General features: G+C 52.0%; 8 protein-coding genes across 8 annotated transcripts; 4 read left to right on the top strand and 4 right to left on the bottom strand.

The window, feature by feature from the left end:
* The first annotated feature begins 132 nt into the window (after positions 1 to 132).
* On the top strand, positions 133 to 2,701 carry BJX67DRAFT_341960 (protein kinase COQ8). The gene is made up of 3 exons (XM_071027958.1): positions 133 to 1,104; positions 1,162 to 1,444; positions 1,497 to 2,701. The coding sequence occupies exons 1-3, from the start codon at positions 211 to 213 to the stop codon at positions 2,588 to 2,590; spliced, it is 2,271 nt and encodes a 756-aa protein (XP_070890284.1). The 5' UTR covers positions 133 to 210; the 3' UTR covers positions 2,591 to 2,701.
* BJX67DRAFT_341959 (alpha-mannosyltransferase) lies at positions 2,702 to 4,845 on the bottom strand. The gene has a single exon (XM_071027957.1). The coding sequence runs from the start codon at positions 4,424 to 4,426 to the stop codon at positions 2,960 to 2,962; it is 1,467 nt and encodes a 488-aa protein (XP_070890283.1). The 5' UTR covers positions 4,427 to 4,845; the 3' UTR covers positions 2,702 to 2,959.
* Positions 4,829 to 6,102, bottom strand: BJX67DRAFT_341958 (uncharacterized protein). The gene is made up of 2 exons (XM_071027956.1): positions 5,472 to 6,102; positions 4,829 to 5,417 (listed from the first exon to the last, which is right to left on the bottom strand). Exons 1-2 carry the CDS (start codon positions 5,679 to 5,681, stop codon positions 5,094 to 5,096), a joined length of 534 nt encoding a protein of 177 aa, XP_070890282.1. The 5' UTR covers positions 5,682 to 6,102; the 3' UTR covers positions 4,829 to 5,093.
* On the top strand, positions 6,103 to 8,733 carry BJX67DRAFT_341956 (putative Snf1 kinase complex beta-subunit Gal83). The gene is made up of 4 exons (XM_071027955.1): positions 6,103 to 6,163; positions 6,235 to 7,380; positions 7,469 to 8,063; positions 8,122 to 8,733. Exons 2-4 carry the CDS (start codon positions 6,620 to 6,622, stop codon positions 8,167 to 8,169), a joined length of 1,404 nt encoding a protein of 467 aa, XP_070890281.1. The 5' UTR covers positions 6,103 to 6,163; positions 6,235 to 6,619; the 3' UTR covers positions 8,170 to 8,733.
* On the bottom strand, positions 8,734 to 9,997 carry kae1 (O-sialoglycoprotein endopeptidase). Its single transcript, XM_071027954.1, has 2 exons — positions 9,554 to 9,997; positions 8,734 to 9,496 (listed from the first exon to the last, which is right to left on the bottom strand). The coding sequence occupies exons 1-2, from the start codon at positions 9,903 to 9,905 to the stop codon at positions 8,742 to 8,744; spliced, it is 1,107 nt and encodes a 368-aa protein (XP_070890280.1). The 5' UTR covers positions 9,906 to 9,997; the 3' UTR covers positions 8,734 to 8,741.
* Positions 9,998 to 10,113: 116 nt separating this feature from the next.
* On the top strand, positions 10,114 to 12,272 carry BJX67DRAFT_158308 (ribosomal lysine N-methyltransferase). The gene is made up of 4 exons (XM_071024902.1): positions 10,114 to 10,467; positions 10,589 to 11,181; positions 11,242 to 11,469; positions 11,529 to 12,272. The coding sequence occupies exons 1-4, from the start codon at positions 10,317 to 10,319 to the stop codon at positions 12,018 to 12,020; spliced, it is 1,464 nt and encodes a 487-aa protein (XP_070890279.1). The 5' UTR covers positions 10,114 to 10,316; the 3' UTR covers positions 12,021 to 12,272.
* A 252-nt stretch (positions 12,273 to 12,524) lies between these two features.
* Positions 12,525 to 14,479, bottom strand: BJX67DRAFT_369566 (enhancer of polycomb-like protein 1; the record flags this gene model as incomplete). The annotated part of the gene is made up of 4 exons (XM_071030780.1): positions 12,525 to 13,289; positions 13,344 to 13,640; positions 13,697 to 14,182; positions 14,321 to 14,479. 4 exons carry the CDS (start codon positions 14,477 to 14,479, stop codon positions 12,525 to 12,527), a joined length of 1,707 nt encoding a protein of 568 aa, XP_070890278.1.
* Positions 14,480 to 14,788: 309 nt separating this feature from the next.
* cnaB (calcineurin regulatory subunit B) lies at positions 14,789 to 15,894 on the top strand. Its single transcript, XM_071024901.1, has 5 exons — positions 14,789 to 15,049; positions 15,100 to 15,152; positions 15,216 to 15,289; positions 15,370 to 15,704; positions 15,801 to 15,894. Exons 1-5 carry the CDS (start codon positions 14,944 to 14,946, stop codon positions 15,809 to 15,811), a joined length of 579 nt encoding a protein of 192 aa, XP_070890277.1. The 5' UTR covers positions 14,789 to 14,943; the 3' UTR covers positions 15,812 to 15,894.
* The last annotated feature ends 269 nt before the right edge of the window (positions 15,895 to 16,163 follow it).

The following is a 16,163-nucleotide window of genomic DNA, read 5'->3' as shown; positions in this document are numbered from 1 at the left end:
TTTCACGACGGGCTGAAGATAACGATCGGATTGACAGCGCACTCCAGCAGTGGGGTGCTGGAGGCGGTAGTGGAGGGCAGAATCGAGATTATGAAAAAGAGGCCGAGAACTTCCATCTTCTATCCAAGCAGAACATCATGCGAGCACGGTGAAAGTAAGTTGTCGAGTCAAGACCATATGTCTTTTCTATCCTGCTGCGCGTGAAAAGACATGTCAGGCAAACGTCTTCTCGACGCCATTCAATTCCTGAACGTCACAAAATCAATTGGGGCAAAACACCTTGCGTTGCGCCAACGACAGCTCGATGTATTCACGAGGACATCCTCCCTGACGAAGGGAGTCAAGAGCCAGGCGGATGGATTTATACTAACAGCACGAGCCGCCGCAGAGCTCTCCAAACGTTTCAACGAACCCCAGCCGCCTCAACCGCCTCCGAATCACGCTACCCGTGCCTCCGAACCTGCCCCTCAGATGCAATATAATTCCCTGACTGAGACCGAAATACCCTCATCTGTAACAGGTACTAGCCAAGATGCTGGAATGGGCGATTTGGGGGTTAGTCGGCAGCAAGAGGAATTTTACCAGCCTTCGGGCGAGCCAGCTTCAGAGCTGGTGGGAAAACCTCAGGTAAAAATACCACAGGCTACAAATGATACCCAGGTTGGATTGGATAAAGATATCAATGCGGATGTTTATGAATCGCCTGTGGCGGCTCAACCTGTAACGGTAGCTAGCGGGGATAAACGAGAAGTCAGTCCGCAGCAAGAGGAGTCTCATCAGCCTTCGCGGGAGTGGGCTGCAGCACCAGCTACAAGTGACGAGCAGTTAGGCGTCGATAAGGACATCGCTACGGACGTTTACCGGTCACCTGTGGAAACTGGAAAGGTGGCGACGGGTTCCCAACCTTACGCTGAGCAGCAGGGCCTTCCGGAAGATATGATGAAGGATATTTTCCACAGCCCTAGGGTGGCCAGGGCGCTCTCTCGGAAAGCAGCAGCTGAAACGAGGTTTCGCCCTCAGAACACAAGAGCGGAGGCTGTGAGACAGAGAGACAAGGAGGTTGAGCCAAGTATTATGGAGGATATCGTTCCCCCAGCTTCGAAGGTAAGATCTCAGTCGCGTGCGAAACCCCAGTGTTCTTGTGCTAACGTCTTCACACAGATTGAATCGGAGATTGTAACCGAACGCAAGAAAGAGGAAGGAACCTATCAAATGGTTGAATCCCGTGTGCCATATTCCCGCTTAGGAAGACTGTGGCAGTATGGCGGGCTGGCAACTTCGATGGCGTTGGGAGCCGTTGGTGAAGGCTTTCGCAGGGTGACTGGGGGCGCCGAAGACGCTGGTTCCCTCATGTTTAGCGCTGGGAATATGGAGCGACTTGTAGCCAAGCTATCCAAAATGCGTGGCGCTGCGCTTAAGCTTGGTCAAATGATTAGTTTCCAGGGTACGTTCAGCGATCTATGCTTTTGGCTAGCAATTAACCCTAACTGCGATAGATTCGAGGATGCTCCCCGATTCAATCCAGGAAGTTCTTCAAAGAGTCCAAGACCGCGCAGACTACATGCCTGCGTACCAACGGGACAAGGTGCTCATGGATAACCTGGGACCGAATTGGCGCGACCTCTTTTCGTCGTTCGAGGAAGTACCAATGGCGGCCGCCTCCATCGGTCAAGTTCACGGCGCCGTCCTCAAAAGCACAGGGCAGCCAGTTGCCGTGAAAGTTCAATATCCAGGCGTCGCAGACTCCATCGACTCAGACCTTAGCAACCTCTCCATCCTCCTTACAGCCTCCCGTCTCCTCCCTCGCGGTCTTTATCTCGACAAAACCATCGCCAACGCCCGCACAGAACTCGCCTGGGAATGCGACTACACCCGCGAAGCTGAATGCGGCAACCGCTTCCGTGACCTGCTCAAGGATGACCCCGTCTTTTATGTCCCCGGAATCATCCCTGAAGCCTCCGGTAAAAACGTCCTAACAATGGAACGCCTTAACGGCATCGCTGTCACCAAAATCCAAACTTTCACCCAAGACCAGCGCGATTGGATCGGAACCCAGATTCTCCGCCTCTGTCTTCGCGAGATAAGCGAATTCAAATACATGCAGACGGATCCGAATTGGACGAATTTCCTCTACAATGCTTCAACAAATCGCCTCGAGCTCCTCGACTTCGGCGCAACGAGAGCTTACCCCTCCAAATTCGTTGATAAATACGTCCAAACACTCATCGCCGCATCCCGCTCCGATAAAGAAACCTGCCATAGACTCTCCATCGACCTAGGCTACTTAACGGGCCATGAGTCTCGCGCGATGGTCGACGCCCACGTAACCTCCATCCTAACACTCGCAGAACCGTTCATGGATTCCTCACCCGACGTCTATGATTTCAGCGACCAGACAATTACCGATCGTGTTCGGGATTTGATTCCCGTTATGATTCGGGAGAGGTTGGCACCGCCGCCAGAGGAGACTTATAGCCTGCATCGGAAACTAAGTGGTGCATTCTTGCTCTGCGCTCGGCTGGGGAGTAGAGTTCGTTGTAAGGAGTTGTTTGCGGATGCTATGAAGAAGGTCGACCGGGACTCATCGTAGCGAGGCACTGCAAGAGATGGTCCGTGTCCTTTTACTTGTATAGAATCATCACCATCTTGTATAATAGTTGGGTTATTGCTCTGTATGATATATGATGAATTAGATCAGCTCATATTCGTAGCTGGCGCTTCCTGACTAGGTTGGGTTGTGGGTCGGGCATGGCTGTTCCGCGTTCGAATTATCCCAGGATAGGCACTTGGTTATCCGAAGACTGTCTCTCTGGACGCAATATCCAACCACCCTGAGGGGCGGACGTTCTCCCGTCTGAGGAAGTGCCAACAGAAGCTCGAAGGTCCCAGTCTGCAACCCCGGCGCCAATGGACCGCTTATAGAACGGTATATTCATTCTTCACGTTCTATCAAGCATGCTCACCCCTTCGTATCAGCGAACATCGCATTCCAATACTGCTTCACACCCTTGCAAATGCCCTTTCGCCCCTTCCACGAACGAAACGTATCCTCAAGCTCGCACGCCGTCCAAAGAATCTCCCTCCAGTAATGTTTCTCGATATCCGTGCCGAAGTTCTCGATCACGTTTTCGGGAATTGTCCAGGCACGCGTGTAGCTCCCGTCATCCGCGAAGGCCGGGTTGACCTCATGCGGCTCGAAAACCGTTGCCGGGTCAAATTTGGGGAAGTTGGCGTGGATGAAGAACGGGCGTGGCGGTGGTGATGCTTCGGTTTTGCCTTCTCCGTTGGCCGATTTGCGGAGTGCGTAGTCTTCTGTTGGGTCGAATTGGACCATTGCGGACCCTGCGAGGCCGCCCTCCGTGCGGTGCCCCATGGCTACGATGCCCTCTGTGACCTGGTAGTAGGGTTCGTTGATGGCTATAGCAGCCGCGACGAAGGTTTCCTTGTCGCCCTCGCCGGCGGCACCTTGGGTGAGGAGTGTGTAGTAGTAGTTCGGGCCCCAGAGGTTGTAGTAGGTGCTTAGAAGGAGTGTCTTGGCGTGTGTCCGCTTGGAGATGAGGACCTCGCCTGACTCGGTGGATTGACGCGGGCGGACTCCAGGCGGGGGCGCCGGCTGGGATGCGATTTCATAGTAGTATGAGGAGACTGTAGATGCCCAAAAGTCCGGCCACGTTACCATGTTTCTTGACTTGAATGGCTCATTATTGAATAGGGACTCTGGCTGGAGGATGGGGAATGAGTCGGCATCAAGGAAGAGGATCTCTTCAAATGAGGAGAACAGCATGGCAAAGAGCTTGAATTGGTACTTTTCGATTTCCACGAGCCTTGGAACGGCGTCAAGAACATGCGAGAGCACCACGCACCGCGCGTTCAGAGAGGGAAGAACCACGTCACAGATATATGGTTCGTGTTCGTCGTCGTCTGCCAGGAAGACCTCTACAGGAAGCGTCGAACCTGTACGCCTGAGCATCCGCAGCGAGATAACAAGCACGGGGAGATATGAGCCGCCTGCGGTCGAGACTATCCCCCGTGTATTGGAAACATAGTGTAAATCGGGCGCCGCCGTGTTGATAGCATCAACAAATTTCGTATGAGCCTTCTGCATCTCTTCAACTTCCTCCGGTAGCATGTCCAGCATCTCCGGTCGGTTACTTGGGTCTGACTCCTCGACTCTGATGGTAGGGGCGTTCCCTAGTCTCAATGGTGGATCGCATTTTGGTGTTGTTGCAAGTAGTAGTGGCTGTAATTGACTCCAGAATTTGACATGGCCATCCAATGTGAGCTTCTCAGCCACCAAGCCATGAGTGGAAGGTCCCAGCAAGCGGGAAGACGCCGGATAGCCCGAGAACGACCAGATGCAAAAAAATGTAAGCATCATCGCAAGTATCAGAACGCGCAGTCGCGCGAGGCGCCGTAACGGAATCATCGTCTTTGCACTGTGGTTGATGTTGCCACGGCTCTTTCCACGCTGGCCACTCTTGGGAAGGTCAACGATCGCTCGTAAACACGGCTCGCCTCGTCCAACTGGCTGGGTCACGCTCAATCGTGATTAGCGGTGACACAGAAGTTCCATTTACCGGCAATTGAGCTCTGGAGCAGTTGCCCCTCTGATGAAAGGCATGTGGAGGACAGAGACCTTTCTCAGGGTCAGATGTGAGATGGTGTCGATGGCTCGAAATTAAGGCGCAGATCGCGGAATCAAGCAGATCAACGGTTGCAGCTCCAATCAACAGCTTTCGAGGGAGGAGCAAGAGGAAACTCGAAGACCGATAAGAAGCGCAGATCGTAATAGGAGAACGAAAGTAGTGACAAGCTCCTGGTTGTGACCGTGAGATTCTCGAAGACAAGATTCATTTTGTTTATCGACTCTGAGGCGTTTGGTCTGCTACGTCATACTCTCGCGGCGGGTGTATTTTCCACATCATCGACTTCGACATTATTTTCACGCCAGTTTCATTTTTATGATCGTGAAGGACGCATCTATCAAGATATTCAAGGGATTTTCTTCTCCGAGCGATCATCAAGCTCGTAAATGTGAAGCAGTGGCCAGCCATGTTTCACGCTGATTCTCTGAAACAATCCCCTGCTACAGATCAGCCATCGAATTCTGATTCCTGGCTTTCTTCTTCGAGGATTGTTTCTGACAGGAGCCCTTCCTTCTTCAGGCCACCCGTCCCTTGCCCCCAGCCCCAGTCACTCCAGGAGTCGTTGTTCGAACCAGAGTCACTCGACACACCCGACGGGGTTTCCTTGGCTCCTTCAAGGTCCTCCGGCTTAAACTCGACGCGAGCTGCGGTCGGAATTCTCCATAAATGATGCGCGATGACCCAGTCAATCGCGAGAGTGACTATGAAGTACAGAGACACGCCTATCGTAGCTCCTATTACCGACGCAATACCGAGGTAGACAATGAGTGCCTGGATCGTCAGCATTCACTGTCCCACTATATGGGTTGAATACGAAGTCCGTACCCCCAGATTGGTAAGGATTTTGAGCGGCAGGAGAGCAAACCAGATGGTCAAGTGACCCAGGTTTATGAAGGGGGAGGCCACCAGGCTGAGCAGGAAATACCCGCAATATGCTGCGCAATAGACTACATAGTAGACACCGTAGCCGAGATATATGACGATGCTGGAACAGATAGTTGATACCGTAGAGAGCAAGGCCAGTGCCAATTCCATGTCAAAGATGTCAGATCTCAGGTCTCAGGCGATGAGGCCGCGGTTTACCCAATTCGGAAGGAGGACTTGTTTGGCGGTAAGACGAGGCAGAACCAGGTGAGGATGCAATCCTGTCCTCAAAGTCTCAGGCACGCCGCAAAGCTCAAGCTTTTCAAGACAGATGTTTAATGGAAGTCAAACAATGATTGGATATGAGGGCGCCTGAGAGAAGTCAACATTTCCAGCTGGAGTGACGTGATGCTTTCCCCAGTTGGGGACAGTGCATTGATCCTGGACAGAGCGGACTCCCCAATTGGGCGGCAGACTGTACCCAAGCTTGGGTCGTAGTTGGCAGTTGAGGATGGGGTCATGAAAGCATGTGCATTTGTTTACCGTGTGCTCCATTTTCGATGATGTTGCGGTTCCCAGCTTCAACCAAACTGGTCAACGCATCCTGAGATTCTCCCTCTCAAAAGTGGTCAACTTGTCGCTCTGAAAGTCAGGTGCGGTGCCCTAAGCCCTAGGCGGATGGATCCGGCCAGATCCCAAGGTTCTAATATCAACCCTGACAAAGTTATCGACCTCATCATCACCACATCACCATCACCCCAGCGTTTGGTTTACCCCGGTCCCTCCGGTTGCTTCCCATATGTGTGCCCTGATCATACGAGGTCGATTATTTATTTCCTTTGTCTCCCCGCATCCTTTCCCTTGACTCACCAAGCGGCTTCCGTCCTCCCAACTTGGCCCTCAATTTGGTGTTCTGCCCCTCAGGTTCCTAGCGTCGACGCTCTGATGCGGATATCTTTGACCTCCAGCCGGGAAGCCCTCATTCCTTGATAGATTAAATCCGCCTCCCATCGCAATTCATCGCTCGACCTTCTTTTTTTTTTTTCTTTTTCCCTTCATTCTTACCCCCGCCGGCCACCCGTCGTTCCCAGTGGCCCTTTCGCGTCCAGATGGGCAATAATCCTTCAAAGGGTTCTCCCGGAGACGGCCCGAGCCCGGTGACTTTGGGCACCACGAGCCTGACGGCTTCGACAAGTGACAAACGAGCGGCTCGCGGTTCTTCACTCAATGCCCCCCCGGGCGCCGCTAAAGCGCCCGTCGCTGACCCCTCCGCCTCGAAAGAAATTGCAACGGGCCAATCGTCCTCCCATATCCAAGCACCGCCCCAGCATCGCTTCCGGTCACGCAATGTCGCAGATCTGCCTCCGCAGACAGGAGACCGGCAGGATCATCACGAGCCTATGAAGACAAGCGCTCCTCGCTCAAGAGACATCCAGCCACCTGATCCGTCGAACCCCGTCCAGGTTCCGATTTCCCGTTCTGCTGCTCCTCGACGCGACCCTCACGAATCCGTCGCACCATCAGGTCCGCCTCACAAGATGTACTACAGCATGTCCGCACATCTCCAGCGCCCTCCGCGGATGCCCTTACCAATTGGAGATGCCACAGCTACCCCAGGCTCGCCCATCAGTGGTCCCGATGATGCCAGCCCCCTCGCTCCCGATCAAAACCCAAGCGATACGATAGGGGTGACAAATCCCGACATTACTACGATCGAAGACGATGATACTGTGGATGAGCTTCAGCAGTATGCCAATCATGGCGGAGGAAGGGCTGTCCCGGCAACTATCGAATGGACAGGGGGTGGCAACAAAGTCTATGTAACTGGAACTTTCGTCAACTGGGAGAAAAAGTTCCGGCTACACAGAAGGTATGTAGAAACCTCTTTTTCTATGCAATGGACGCCCGTTCACTGTGCTTCTTCCCAACGGTCACTAATCTAAATGATCTATCCATAGTGAGAACAATCCCGGTGTCATGTTCACGAAATTGAACCTCCGCCCGGGGACACACCATCTCAAATTCCTCGTCGATAATGAAATGCGCGTATCGGATAACCTCCCAACCGCCGTCGACTTTACCAATCATTTGGTCAACTACATCGAACTCAGTGCAGGCGACGCAAATCGGTCGAGAAGGGAAAGCGACAAAAGTCCCGGACAGCTTGGGGTCGACTCTCCAGATGTGTTCCCTGGCCCAGCTGCCGATGGGAAGCTGGAATCCGCCGTTGACGAGGACAAATCCGACAAGGAGGAGCCGGAGGAAATCCCGTCCGGTGATTTTCGTAATATTATCCCGCCGTTCCTCCTTGACCTTGACAAGGATGAGGAGAGTGCGAGTTACCAGCAAGCCGTCAATATCATTGGTGATGCGCCCACTCCACCAAGCCTTCCGCTTTTCCTTGGCAAGTCCATTCTCAATGGCACCACCCCAATGAAGGATGATAGTAGTCTTCTCAATAACCCCAACCACACCGTGTTAAACCACCTCGCCACCAGCAGCATAAAAAATGGTGTTTTAGCGACCAGTGTGACGACAAGATACAAACGAAAGGTAACCATGCCTTCTCAAGGTCATATCAGAAACAATATGCTAATCCGGACGCGCGTAGTACGTCACGACAATCTTGTATAAGCCTACGGGGGATATTGGCGAATAGACACATGTTGCATCAGACACGGTTTCCATAACCGTCTTCTCTTCAACTCTACTCTCGCTGCAGTATACTTATCACTCCCAGCAGATCCGAACATTTCTGGGAAACCCGGTCAATTGTAGTTGATGCTTTTCAGATACACCGTCATACTGGAGCGGGGACAACCTGCCGAAACCCACTAGAGCCTTGTTAAAGGTACCCGCATTGTCTGCGAACCAATCCCCCCTGCTCCGGGACTCAGGCTGGGAAGATTGCGGCATCGTCAACTGCCAACGGTCCCATACACGGGCCATTTACGTCGTGGATATAAGTCCTCGACCCTTGCCTTCTCTCTAACTTGGAATCGGAAATGCATATTGGCAATGGATATTAGTTGGCCAAGCTTGTCACTTGCCTATTTCGGTTGAAATATTCAGACATATCCCCACTCTAAATGGGCTATGACCTCCCGACAAAGACATACAAACGAGAGCAGCAATTATACATTGCTCAGTTTAGGCATGAAAGGAGTTACGCAAAATAGACATTACAATCGCTTTATTCATACGTCCGCAATACAAAACGATACCTCTAAGCTAATCTCTCCATTGCACGAAAACATCATCCGTCCGGAACCGCTGCGTACATGTAGACTCCTTAAGTGGTGTCCGGAATCCCGTCTTGTATGCAAGGATACCAGCCTGTGCTATCATGATCCCGTTGTCGATGCAGAACCTCTCATCCGTCGCATGGACGCTTCCCCCACGATCCCGCGCCATGATCCCCATCATTTCTTGTAATCGTTCATTACACCCGACACCACCAACAATCAGAACCTCACTAGAGCCGACATGCGCCATCGCGCGCTCCGTGATCTCAACCAGCATAGAAAATACCGTCTCTTGTAGTGAGAAGCAGAGATCTGCGCGTGTGGGTTTCCTATTCTCCAACGCCCCGTCTAGTACGGACGTATTATCTTGCGTCGTGTTGTCGCCGCCGTCTTTCTCATCGTCGTTCCGTTCCCCGTCTAGGCCGTACATGGCCGCAAGGGCGTCTATCGCAGCTAAAATTCCGGACATGGAGCAATCCATACCCTTGACTGTATATGGTAGGTCAACTAATTGCTTTCCTTTTTTCGCGAGTTGCTCAATGTTGTAACCCGGCGCAGGATCGTTGGAGATATGTAGCGTTCGCGCGAACCGGTCTAGACAATTGCCCACCGCGATATCGAGAGTCTCACCGAATATCCGATATCGTTGGGAACTGTATGCGATTACCTGGGTGTTGCCGCCAGAAACGTAGAGAACGACGGGGTTTGAGGCGCCGGTGATCAATCGACCCATTTCGATATCTGTATAGTAAACTACATTAGCATTCAATCTGCTTCCAGGGAATTGGCGGCACATACGTCCAACGCAATGGTTAACGCCGATCAATTCCTTCCCCCAGAGTATACTTAGCGTCCGAGCGGCTACTGCCACGCTCTGGAGGGGAGCTCCCATTCCGGGGCCCTTGGTGTAGCAGATACAGTCCACATCATCAACGGAGATGCGGGCTTCCTTGAGAGCTTTCTTCACCAGCTTCACAACCCAGGCCCGGTGGTGCCTTGCTGTATCCTTGGGGAGGAACCCTTCGCCAGGAGGGGAGACGTATGTGTGACGGATATTGGCGAGCACCTGCGGGGCGCTGCCGTTGCTGGGATGGAGCATGATGCCCACTCCGAGTTTATTAGCGGAGCCTTCGAGGCCGATGGCAATCATTTTAATGGCGAGATGTAGGTCTTGGTAATATAGAATGAAACTAGTATTCTGAGGGAATTTGAGAGCTATAGTAGTCGTCTTTGAGGGGCAGGTGTAGTTGGGGGCCTTTTTTTTTTATCAGCAGCGTTATCGATTGGCTTGGGGGCTTTGGGTCACCCACGGCATTTCCGCCGCTGCGTTTATCCGACAGTATACAACGGACGAGGTCATCACCCAAGCACACTCCATCCTTCTTTTCCCCTCCGTCCTCACCACAGTGAGTTCAATTCCATTTCACTTCCTTTCAGTTTCATATACAAACTGTAATATAATCTGGTCTCTTGTACACATCCAATTCCCCTCCTGAATGACTCAGCCTAAATTTCTTTGTGCTTGCCTGCCCACAACCTCCTCATCAATATTGGCAAAGCCATGTCCTCGTTCAACCACTTCTCCGACTCCGACAATTTTCAACGCCAGTCAGACGAGTTTGTCACCTGGCTTTCCTCCCGACCAGGCGTTACAGTGAATTCCAAATTACGAATCGCAGACTTTCGAGCAATTGCTGCCGGACGAGGCGTTGGTGCGTTCTTCTCCACCGGGACGAATTCTCCTCTCGTTCTAGCGTTCTATTGCCGGCCTTGTTAAGTCTTGCTCCTTTCAAAGTGAACCCTAATTCTGACATGATGTCCTCGCCTTACCAGTGGCTCAAGCCGATATTGTTGAAGGCGAAGACCTTTTCAGCATCCCGCGGGATCTTATCCTCTCGACCCACAATTCGAAACTGGGCGATTTACTCTCTCAAGATCTGGAAGAGCTTGGACCATGGCTGTCCCTGATGCTCGTTATGATTTACGAGTATCTTGAGGGCGATAGGTCTCCCTGGGCCCCGTACTTCAAGGTTCTGCCTCAGAATTTTGACACGTTGATGTTCTGGTCCGCGGAGGAGCTTCAAGAGCTTCAGGGGAGTGCGGTCGTCGATAAAATTGGTAAAGAGGAAGCCGAAGAACTTATCCTGGAATCCATTGCCCCCATTGTCCGATCGAATCCTTCGCTTTTCCCGCCGATTGACGGACTCGCTTCGTACGACGGAGATGCAGGTACCCGTGTAATCCTGAAACTCGCTCATACAATGGGGTCCCTGATAATGGCCTATGCTTTTGATGTTGAGAAACCTGAGAACGAGGTTGATCGTGACGGTGAAGATGGATATGTTACCGACGAAGAAGAAGAGCACTCCTCCAAGGGCATGGTGCCTCTAGCTGATATGCTGAATGCTGATGCCCACAGGAACAATGTGAGCCCTTCGCAAATGATATACATATATTTCACGAGCACCCTGCTAACGAATTGACAGGCCCGCCTCTTCCAGGAAGAAGAATCGTTGATCATGAAGGCGATCAAGCCGATCAAAGCTGGAGAGGAGATCTTCAACGACTACGGAGAGCTTCCTCGCGCTGATCTCCTCAGGCGGTATGGCTATGTCACCGATAACTACGCCCCGTACGATGTCGTTGAGCTCTCACTCGACTCGCTATGCACCAGTGCTGGCCTTGCTGATTCTAACGCCGAGAACAATCCACGGGTAAGAATAGCTACCTGAACTACACCAAGACCCTCCTAGCTCGCACTAATGCCTTGCAGCTTCAATTTCTCGAAAGCCTTGAGCTCCTTGATGACGGATACGCTATCCCCAGGCCTTCACAAGACGACTCCCTCGCCGACATTCTCCCAGAGGAGCTGGTCCTCCTCCTGAAGACTTTGACCTTAACGCCCGAGCAGTTTGCCGAACGACAAGAGAAGCAGAAACCACCCAAGCCGTCTCTCGACGCCGCAGAGACCAAAATCCTTCTCAATGCAATCCAGCTAAGCCAGGACCGATACGGCACATCGTTAGCACAGGACCAGAGCTTCCTCGCCGAGTTCGACAAATCCGAGACCGGCGGCGCGCTCTGGGGGCATCTCCGACGACGGAAAATGGCTATTCAGGTTCGGCTAGGCGAAAAGGAGATTTTAGAGGATCTAGTCTCCCGAATCACCGCATACTTGGCAAACGTCGACAGCTCCCGCTCGACGAAGCGAACCGCCAACGGCTCCGCCGACGACGCAAGAAGAGCAAAAGCTCAGAGAACCTAGCACCCTCGCCAAATCACGATTGTTACCAATTTATAGACGGAAGAAAAGTTTTGCACCTTTTGATACATATTATTAATTGTTTTTTATCCTTCTTTCTTCGTTGCTGACCTCATAGCTTCGCTATCCAGACAAGATTCTATCAACCGATCGGCTTCAAAATGAGGAAATAAAAGGGGAAAACTGGCTATGTACACTAACACTCGAATCATCTTAGGCGTCATAAAAAAGGGAGGAAAGACAATCATCAGCGACATTATCCTGAATTCCGAATGCTTCGCAGCATCCAGGCGGTGGGAAAGAGGGTCAGCGGTGGAGAAGGATGGGAGCGATCAGGACCCCGTGAAACAAGAAATCGAGGGAATAAAAGTACACTGCGAGTCGGAGGAAGGCGACGATCGAGATGAGGAACAAACACCTGCTAAATTCGATAAGAGATTCGGACGGTGTTGGCGAGAAGAGTGCAAAAAAGAGGTGCAAGAGGGGAGAGGGAAGATGAAGCACCGCTCAAGTTTCCGATGTGGGAGCAATGGCGCCAGGCCCGGGATTTGATCCCATTGTTTGCGTCGGGTTTGGTGGGTTATTGACCCCAGTTTGTTCGGCCTGGAGTCGTCGCGCTTGCGCTGCCTGCGCCTGCGCGTGTGCTTGGTCTCGAGCCTTGGCAAGCATGATTGCCCGGTTCTGCATGATCTGGATGTCATACTGATCCACCTCATACTCGAGGTCCTCGTCTTCCGAATCTTCCTGGTCATACTTAAATCGGTCTGCTTTCCAGGGGTCTAACTCCACCGTGCATCGCGAAGCAAGATTACGACGATCAATCAGCAAGCGGCCGCCACGCCCGATACGTCTCCTGAATGAGGGTATCTTGTTGGCATCCTCACGCGTTATCAGTGCATGTGCTGCAAGCTTATCACGGAAAGAAATGGGACCCGCGGTATCTAAGGATGTATCCATCATATTTTCGGAAGATGCGGAGGATGGAGGGGTCGGCACCTGCGTTGTTATTGCGGGACGGAAAGACGCTTCAAACATTCTTTCTGGAGACGGTGAGAGGGGAGCTCGTGTGATATCCACATAGCCCTCGTTCCACCTGATATGCTTCGTGATGTTTGACTTGATGTCGCGAAGGATCTCGTTTTCTTTCTCTGCTTGGACATCCTCCAATAACTGCAAGTCTTCTGCAGCTTGCGTTCCAGGCTTCTGCGGCATACGGAGCTGCGGAACCGCAGGGCGCTGCATGGTCGGAGCCTCTGTCGGCTTCTTCTTAGGCTGCTTTGAGTTAGCCTGCGAACAAGATAGTCGATATTGACAAGCGACTATTACCTTCTGGTTGATGAGATCCTCATCATCGTCCTTGATGTTGAGTTTTCTCTTCATTTCCTTTACTTCGGCCCGCTGCAAGAAGAGAACCCGCTCCGTCGCTAGCATCTCCTTCCTTGCTAGCTCCCGTTGGCGGACCAGCGCAACCAATTGGCGAGCGTCCTCCAGCTCCTTTCGGAGTCTCCTCAGTTTATCCGCACTCTGGGCATCTCTGCCACGGGTCTTGCGGATCTGGCGGACCTCGCGCCTACGGAAGCAGACATACGGGTCTGTGTCGTCGGTGTCTTGACCAGTTTCAAACTGCAAGTAACCAGTTAGTGATGACTCCCGAACATCTTTGGGGGTTTGATGCGGACCTTGAGATTCGCGAGTAACGGCCGGTTTTCGTTGTTAGTTCTCGTTGTTTTCCAATGGTCATAAATGTCCTTGGCGAAACGCTTTACGATATCCTCTACAGTTGCATCCATGGACTCCTGCATTTCCGCAAAGCTCAAAACAGGAGGATTATCTACCGCGGCAAACGGCTGCTTTAACCGTGCTGTCTCCTCGAAGAAGTTCATAACTTCCTCGAAATGATCCTCCGTGCATCTGTCGGTGGGGTCCCGCTTTTGGTTCATGATCTTCAAGAACACATCATCCTCTTCGGTCATGTTATAGGGACATCCGCAACAATCCTCGACCGTGGATGAGAAGCGGATATACGTCGCAGGCTGCGAGAAGACTGGGGGGTAGAGCTCGTCATATCGAAGGTTACTGAGGACAGTATCCGGTGTCGGGATATGGGCCTCATTTACGACCTTCCCCTGAGCAGTCGCATTGATCGCGACTTGGAGATGGAATTCCTACATGGAGAAACTGCATTAGCAGGCCCTAGCTGCGGGAAAAATACCAGTGCAAAATTTTCATCACAGACGGTGGTGATACTGTCACGTGATATCGCAGGGATGGACAGGCCACGGTCGGGAGAAGAAAGCACTTACCGATTCCTCAGCCTTCTCGACACCCGTTTCGATCTGTTGTAAGGCACTTTGGATTTCATCTTCGATGGCATCTATTTCATGCTCCCTAACAACGGGTATGGACGCCTTGGGGGTGAGCTTTTTAGGGCGCGTCCTCCCCATCCCCCCGTATCGAGTCATGCGAACGTTCGGGGCGAAGAAGGCGGGCCAAGCATTGGAAGGGGCCCCGAAATTGGTATCAATCGAAAGATCCGCTCATGTAAAATCGCGTAGTCGTATTTTTTTGATGGCAGGCGATGGGTGGTGGATGATATCGACGGCAGAAATCTCGTAGTCACAGCGCTCGCGGATGGGTTGACGTTGCAATGTCGTCCGGTGGTGGCCTGTTTTGGCCCAGCGCACGGGCTCAGGGGTTCGCTTGCTTGACCGTTTTCGGTTAGTGCGGGGCTGGCCAATATCAAATTGCTGGGCCAGGCAACTCCCCTTGGCATGCTGACCTCAGAGCCCCAGCCGCATCTCCGTTCCCAATGTCCATGCCTGTAGATTGACTCTGCATTCATTATCCCCTCAACTATTCTTCTCTTACTTTAGACTCGGGTCCATTCTTTTTGTTTGTCTAGTTTGAATCTCATTGGCCGCACAACATGGAGCAGCCTAGCGAGCCCAACAATGCTGCTTTGTATGCGCGGAGACGACGAAGCTCTCTTGGGACGTCGCAGCTTTTTGAAAACATCGTATCCGCATCCAACTGTGGGTTTTGCCGGACTAGATCCTGTTTCCACTGTACTGACCATCTTTAGTCGACAAGGACGAAGTGGACCGGCTCCGTAAACGATTCATGAAGCTTGACAAGGTGCGCTCTTCATATCGACTAAATGGGAGACAGGACAGAAATCTAACGTTTCCTTTCCCCCAGGATAACTCCGGTACGATTGACCGCGATGAATTCCTATCTCTCCCACAAGTATCATCCAACCCACTCGCCACACGGTACGCCCGCTTCCTCTTTTCTCTCCCATCCCTACCCTAAAGCGGACCACGAGCTAACAGCCGCCTGCACGGTGGAACAGAATGATCGCAATCTTCGACGAAGACGGTGGTGGCGACGTTGACTTCCAGGAATTTGTCTCCGGATTATCAGCCTTCAGCTCCAAAGGCAACAAAGAGGAAAAGCTCCGATTCGCATTCAAGGTCTACGACATCGATCGCGACAACTTTATTTCGAACGGCGAGCTCTTTATCGTGTTGAAGATGATGGTCGGCAATAACCTGAAGGATGTGCAACTGCAGCAGATCGTTGATAAAACGATTATGGAAGCAGATAAGGATGGGGACGGCAAAATTAGCTTCGAGGAGTTCACGGATATGGTTGAGAATACGGATGTTAGTTTGAGTATGACGCTGAGTATGTCTCTCTCTTCTTTCTCTTCCCCTCTTCCCCGTCTATCTTCGGTCTGCTTTAACCTCGCTTCCCGTCGACTGTGCGCTGATGAGGTAGCAGATCAATTTTAATTTTCCCCGCGTGGCGAAGTTGGATGTGCGTTCGCGTTGCCGCGAGCTCCTTGGAATGGATGGACGACGGACCGATTGATATGATTACCTTATGAAACGATTGTCACGACGAACCTGTACCCTCAGACTCAAAACTTGGCTCAAACTCAGATACAGCATCTGTTTTCTACTTTACCCTTTTGGATGAATGACATACATACATGAGCCGAATCTTTGCCCTTTTTACCACCATACTCCGCTTTCGAAATAGAACGCCCATGTCAACGCACGTAGCCCAGGGTTGAGCGGTCTTGTCGAGAAACCGCGTAGGTGCCACTAGTGCTAGTGAACAAGTACATGTGCAGCCCGGAAT

Source organism: Aspergillus lucknowensis (assembly GCF_044049455.1).
Source record: "Aspergillus lucknowensis strain CBS 449.75 chromosome Unknown BJX67scaffold_3, whole genome shotgun sequence".
Classification (NCBI taxonomy): domain Eukaryota; kingdom Fungi; phylum Ascomycota; class Eurotiomycetes; order Eurotiales; family Aspergillaceae; genus Aspergillus; species Aspergillus lucknowensis.
This window is presented reverse-complemented; position numbering and strand designations above follow the sequence as displayed.

What these genes read in the sequence shown, in the direction of transcription:
- BJX67DRAFT_158308 (XM_071024902.1), top strand. Translation starts at nt 10,317, where the DNA reads ATGTCCTCGTTCAACCACTTCTCCGACTCCGACAATTTTCAACGCCAG. An exon ending in TGCTGCCGGACGAGGCGTTG is followed by an intron (nt 10,468 to 10,588) that starts GTGCGTTCTTCT and finishes TCGCCTTACCAG; the next exon opens with TGGCTCAAGCCGATATTGTT. An exon ending in CTGATGCCCACAGGAACAAT is followed by an intron (nt 11,182 to 11,241) that starts GTGAGCCCTTCG and finishes ACGAATTGACAG; the next exon opens with GCCCGCCTCTTCCAGGAAGA.
- cnaB (XM_071024901.1), top strand. Translation starts at nt 14,944, where the DNA reads ATGGAGCAGCCTAGCGAGCCCAACAATGCTGCTTTGTATGCGCGGAGA. An exon ending in CATCGTATCCGCATCCAACT is followed by an intron (nt 15,050 to 15,099) that starts GTGGGTTTTGCC and finishes GACCATCTTTAG; the next exon opens with TCGACAAGGACGAAGTGGAC. An exon ending in TCCAACCCACTCGCCACACG is followed by an intron (nt 15,290 to 15,369) that starts GTACGCCCGCTT and finishes ACGGTGGAACAG; the next exon opens with AATGATCGCAATCTTCGACG.
- BJX67DRAFT_341959 (XM_071027957.1), bottom strand. Translation starts at nt 4,426, where the DNA reads ATGATTCCGTTACGGCGCCTCGCGCGACTGCGCGTTCTGATACTTGCG.
- BJX67DRAFT_341956 (XM_071027955.1), top strand. Translation starts at nt 6,620, where the DNA reads ATGGGCAATAATCCTTCAAAGGGTTCTCCCGGAGACGGCCCGAGCCCG. An exon ending in AAGTTCCGGCTACACAGAAG is followed by an intron (nt 7,381 to 7,468) that starts GTATGTAGAAAC and finishes ATCTATCCATAG; the next exon opens with TGAGAACAATCCCGGTGTCA. An exon ending in CGACAAGATACAAACGAAAG is followed by an intron (nt 8,064 to 8,121) that starts GTAACCATGCCT and finishes GGACGCGCGTAG; the next exon opens with TACGTCACGACAATCTTGTA.
- kae1 (XM_071027954.1), bottom strand. Translation starts at nt 9,905, where the DNA reads ATGATTGCCATCGGCCTCGAAGGCTCCGCTAATAAACTCGGAGTGGGC. An exon ending in CGTTAACCATTGCGTTGGAC is followed by an intron (nt 9,497 to 9,553) that starts GTATGTGCCGCC and finishes TTTACTATACAG; the next exon opens with ATATCGAAATGGGTCGATTG.
- BJX67DRAFT_341960 (XM_071027958.1), top strand. Translation starts at nt 211, where the DNA reads ATGTCAGGCAAACGTCTTCTCGACGCCATTCAATTCCTGAACGTCACA. An exon ending in TCGTTCCCCCAGCTTCGAAG is followed by an intron (nt 1,105 to 1,161) that starts GTAAGATCTCAG and finishes GTCTTCACACAG; the next exon opens with ATTGAATCGGAGATTGTAAC. An exon ending in TCAAATGATTAGTTTCCAGG is followed by an intron (nt 1,445 to 1,496) that starts GTACGTTCAGCG and finishes TAACTGCGATAG; the next exon opens with ATTCGAGGATGCTCCCCGAT.
- BJX67DRAFT_341958 (XM_071027956.1), bottom strand. Translation starts at nt 5,681, where the DNA reads ATGGAATTGGCACTGGCCTTGCTCTCTACGGTATCAACTATCTGTTCC. An exon ending in AAATCCTTACCAATCTGGGG is followed by an intron (nt 5,418 to 5,471) that starts GTACGGACTTCG and finishes CTGACGATCCAG; the next exon opens with GCACTCATTGTCTACCTCGG.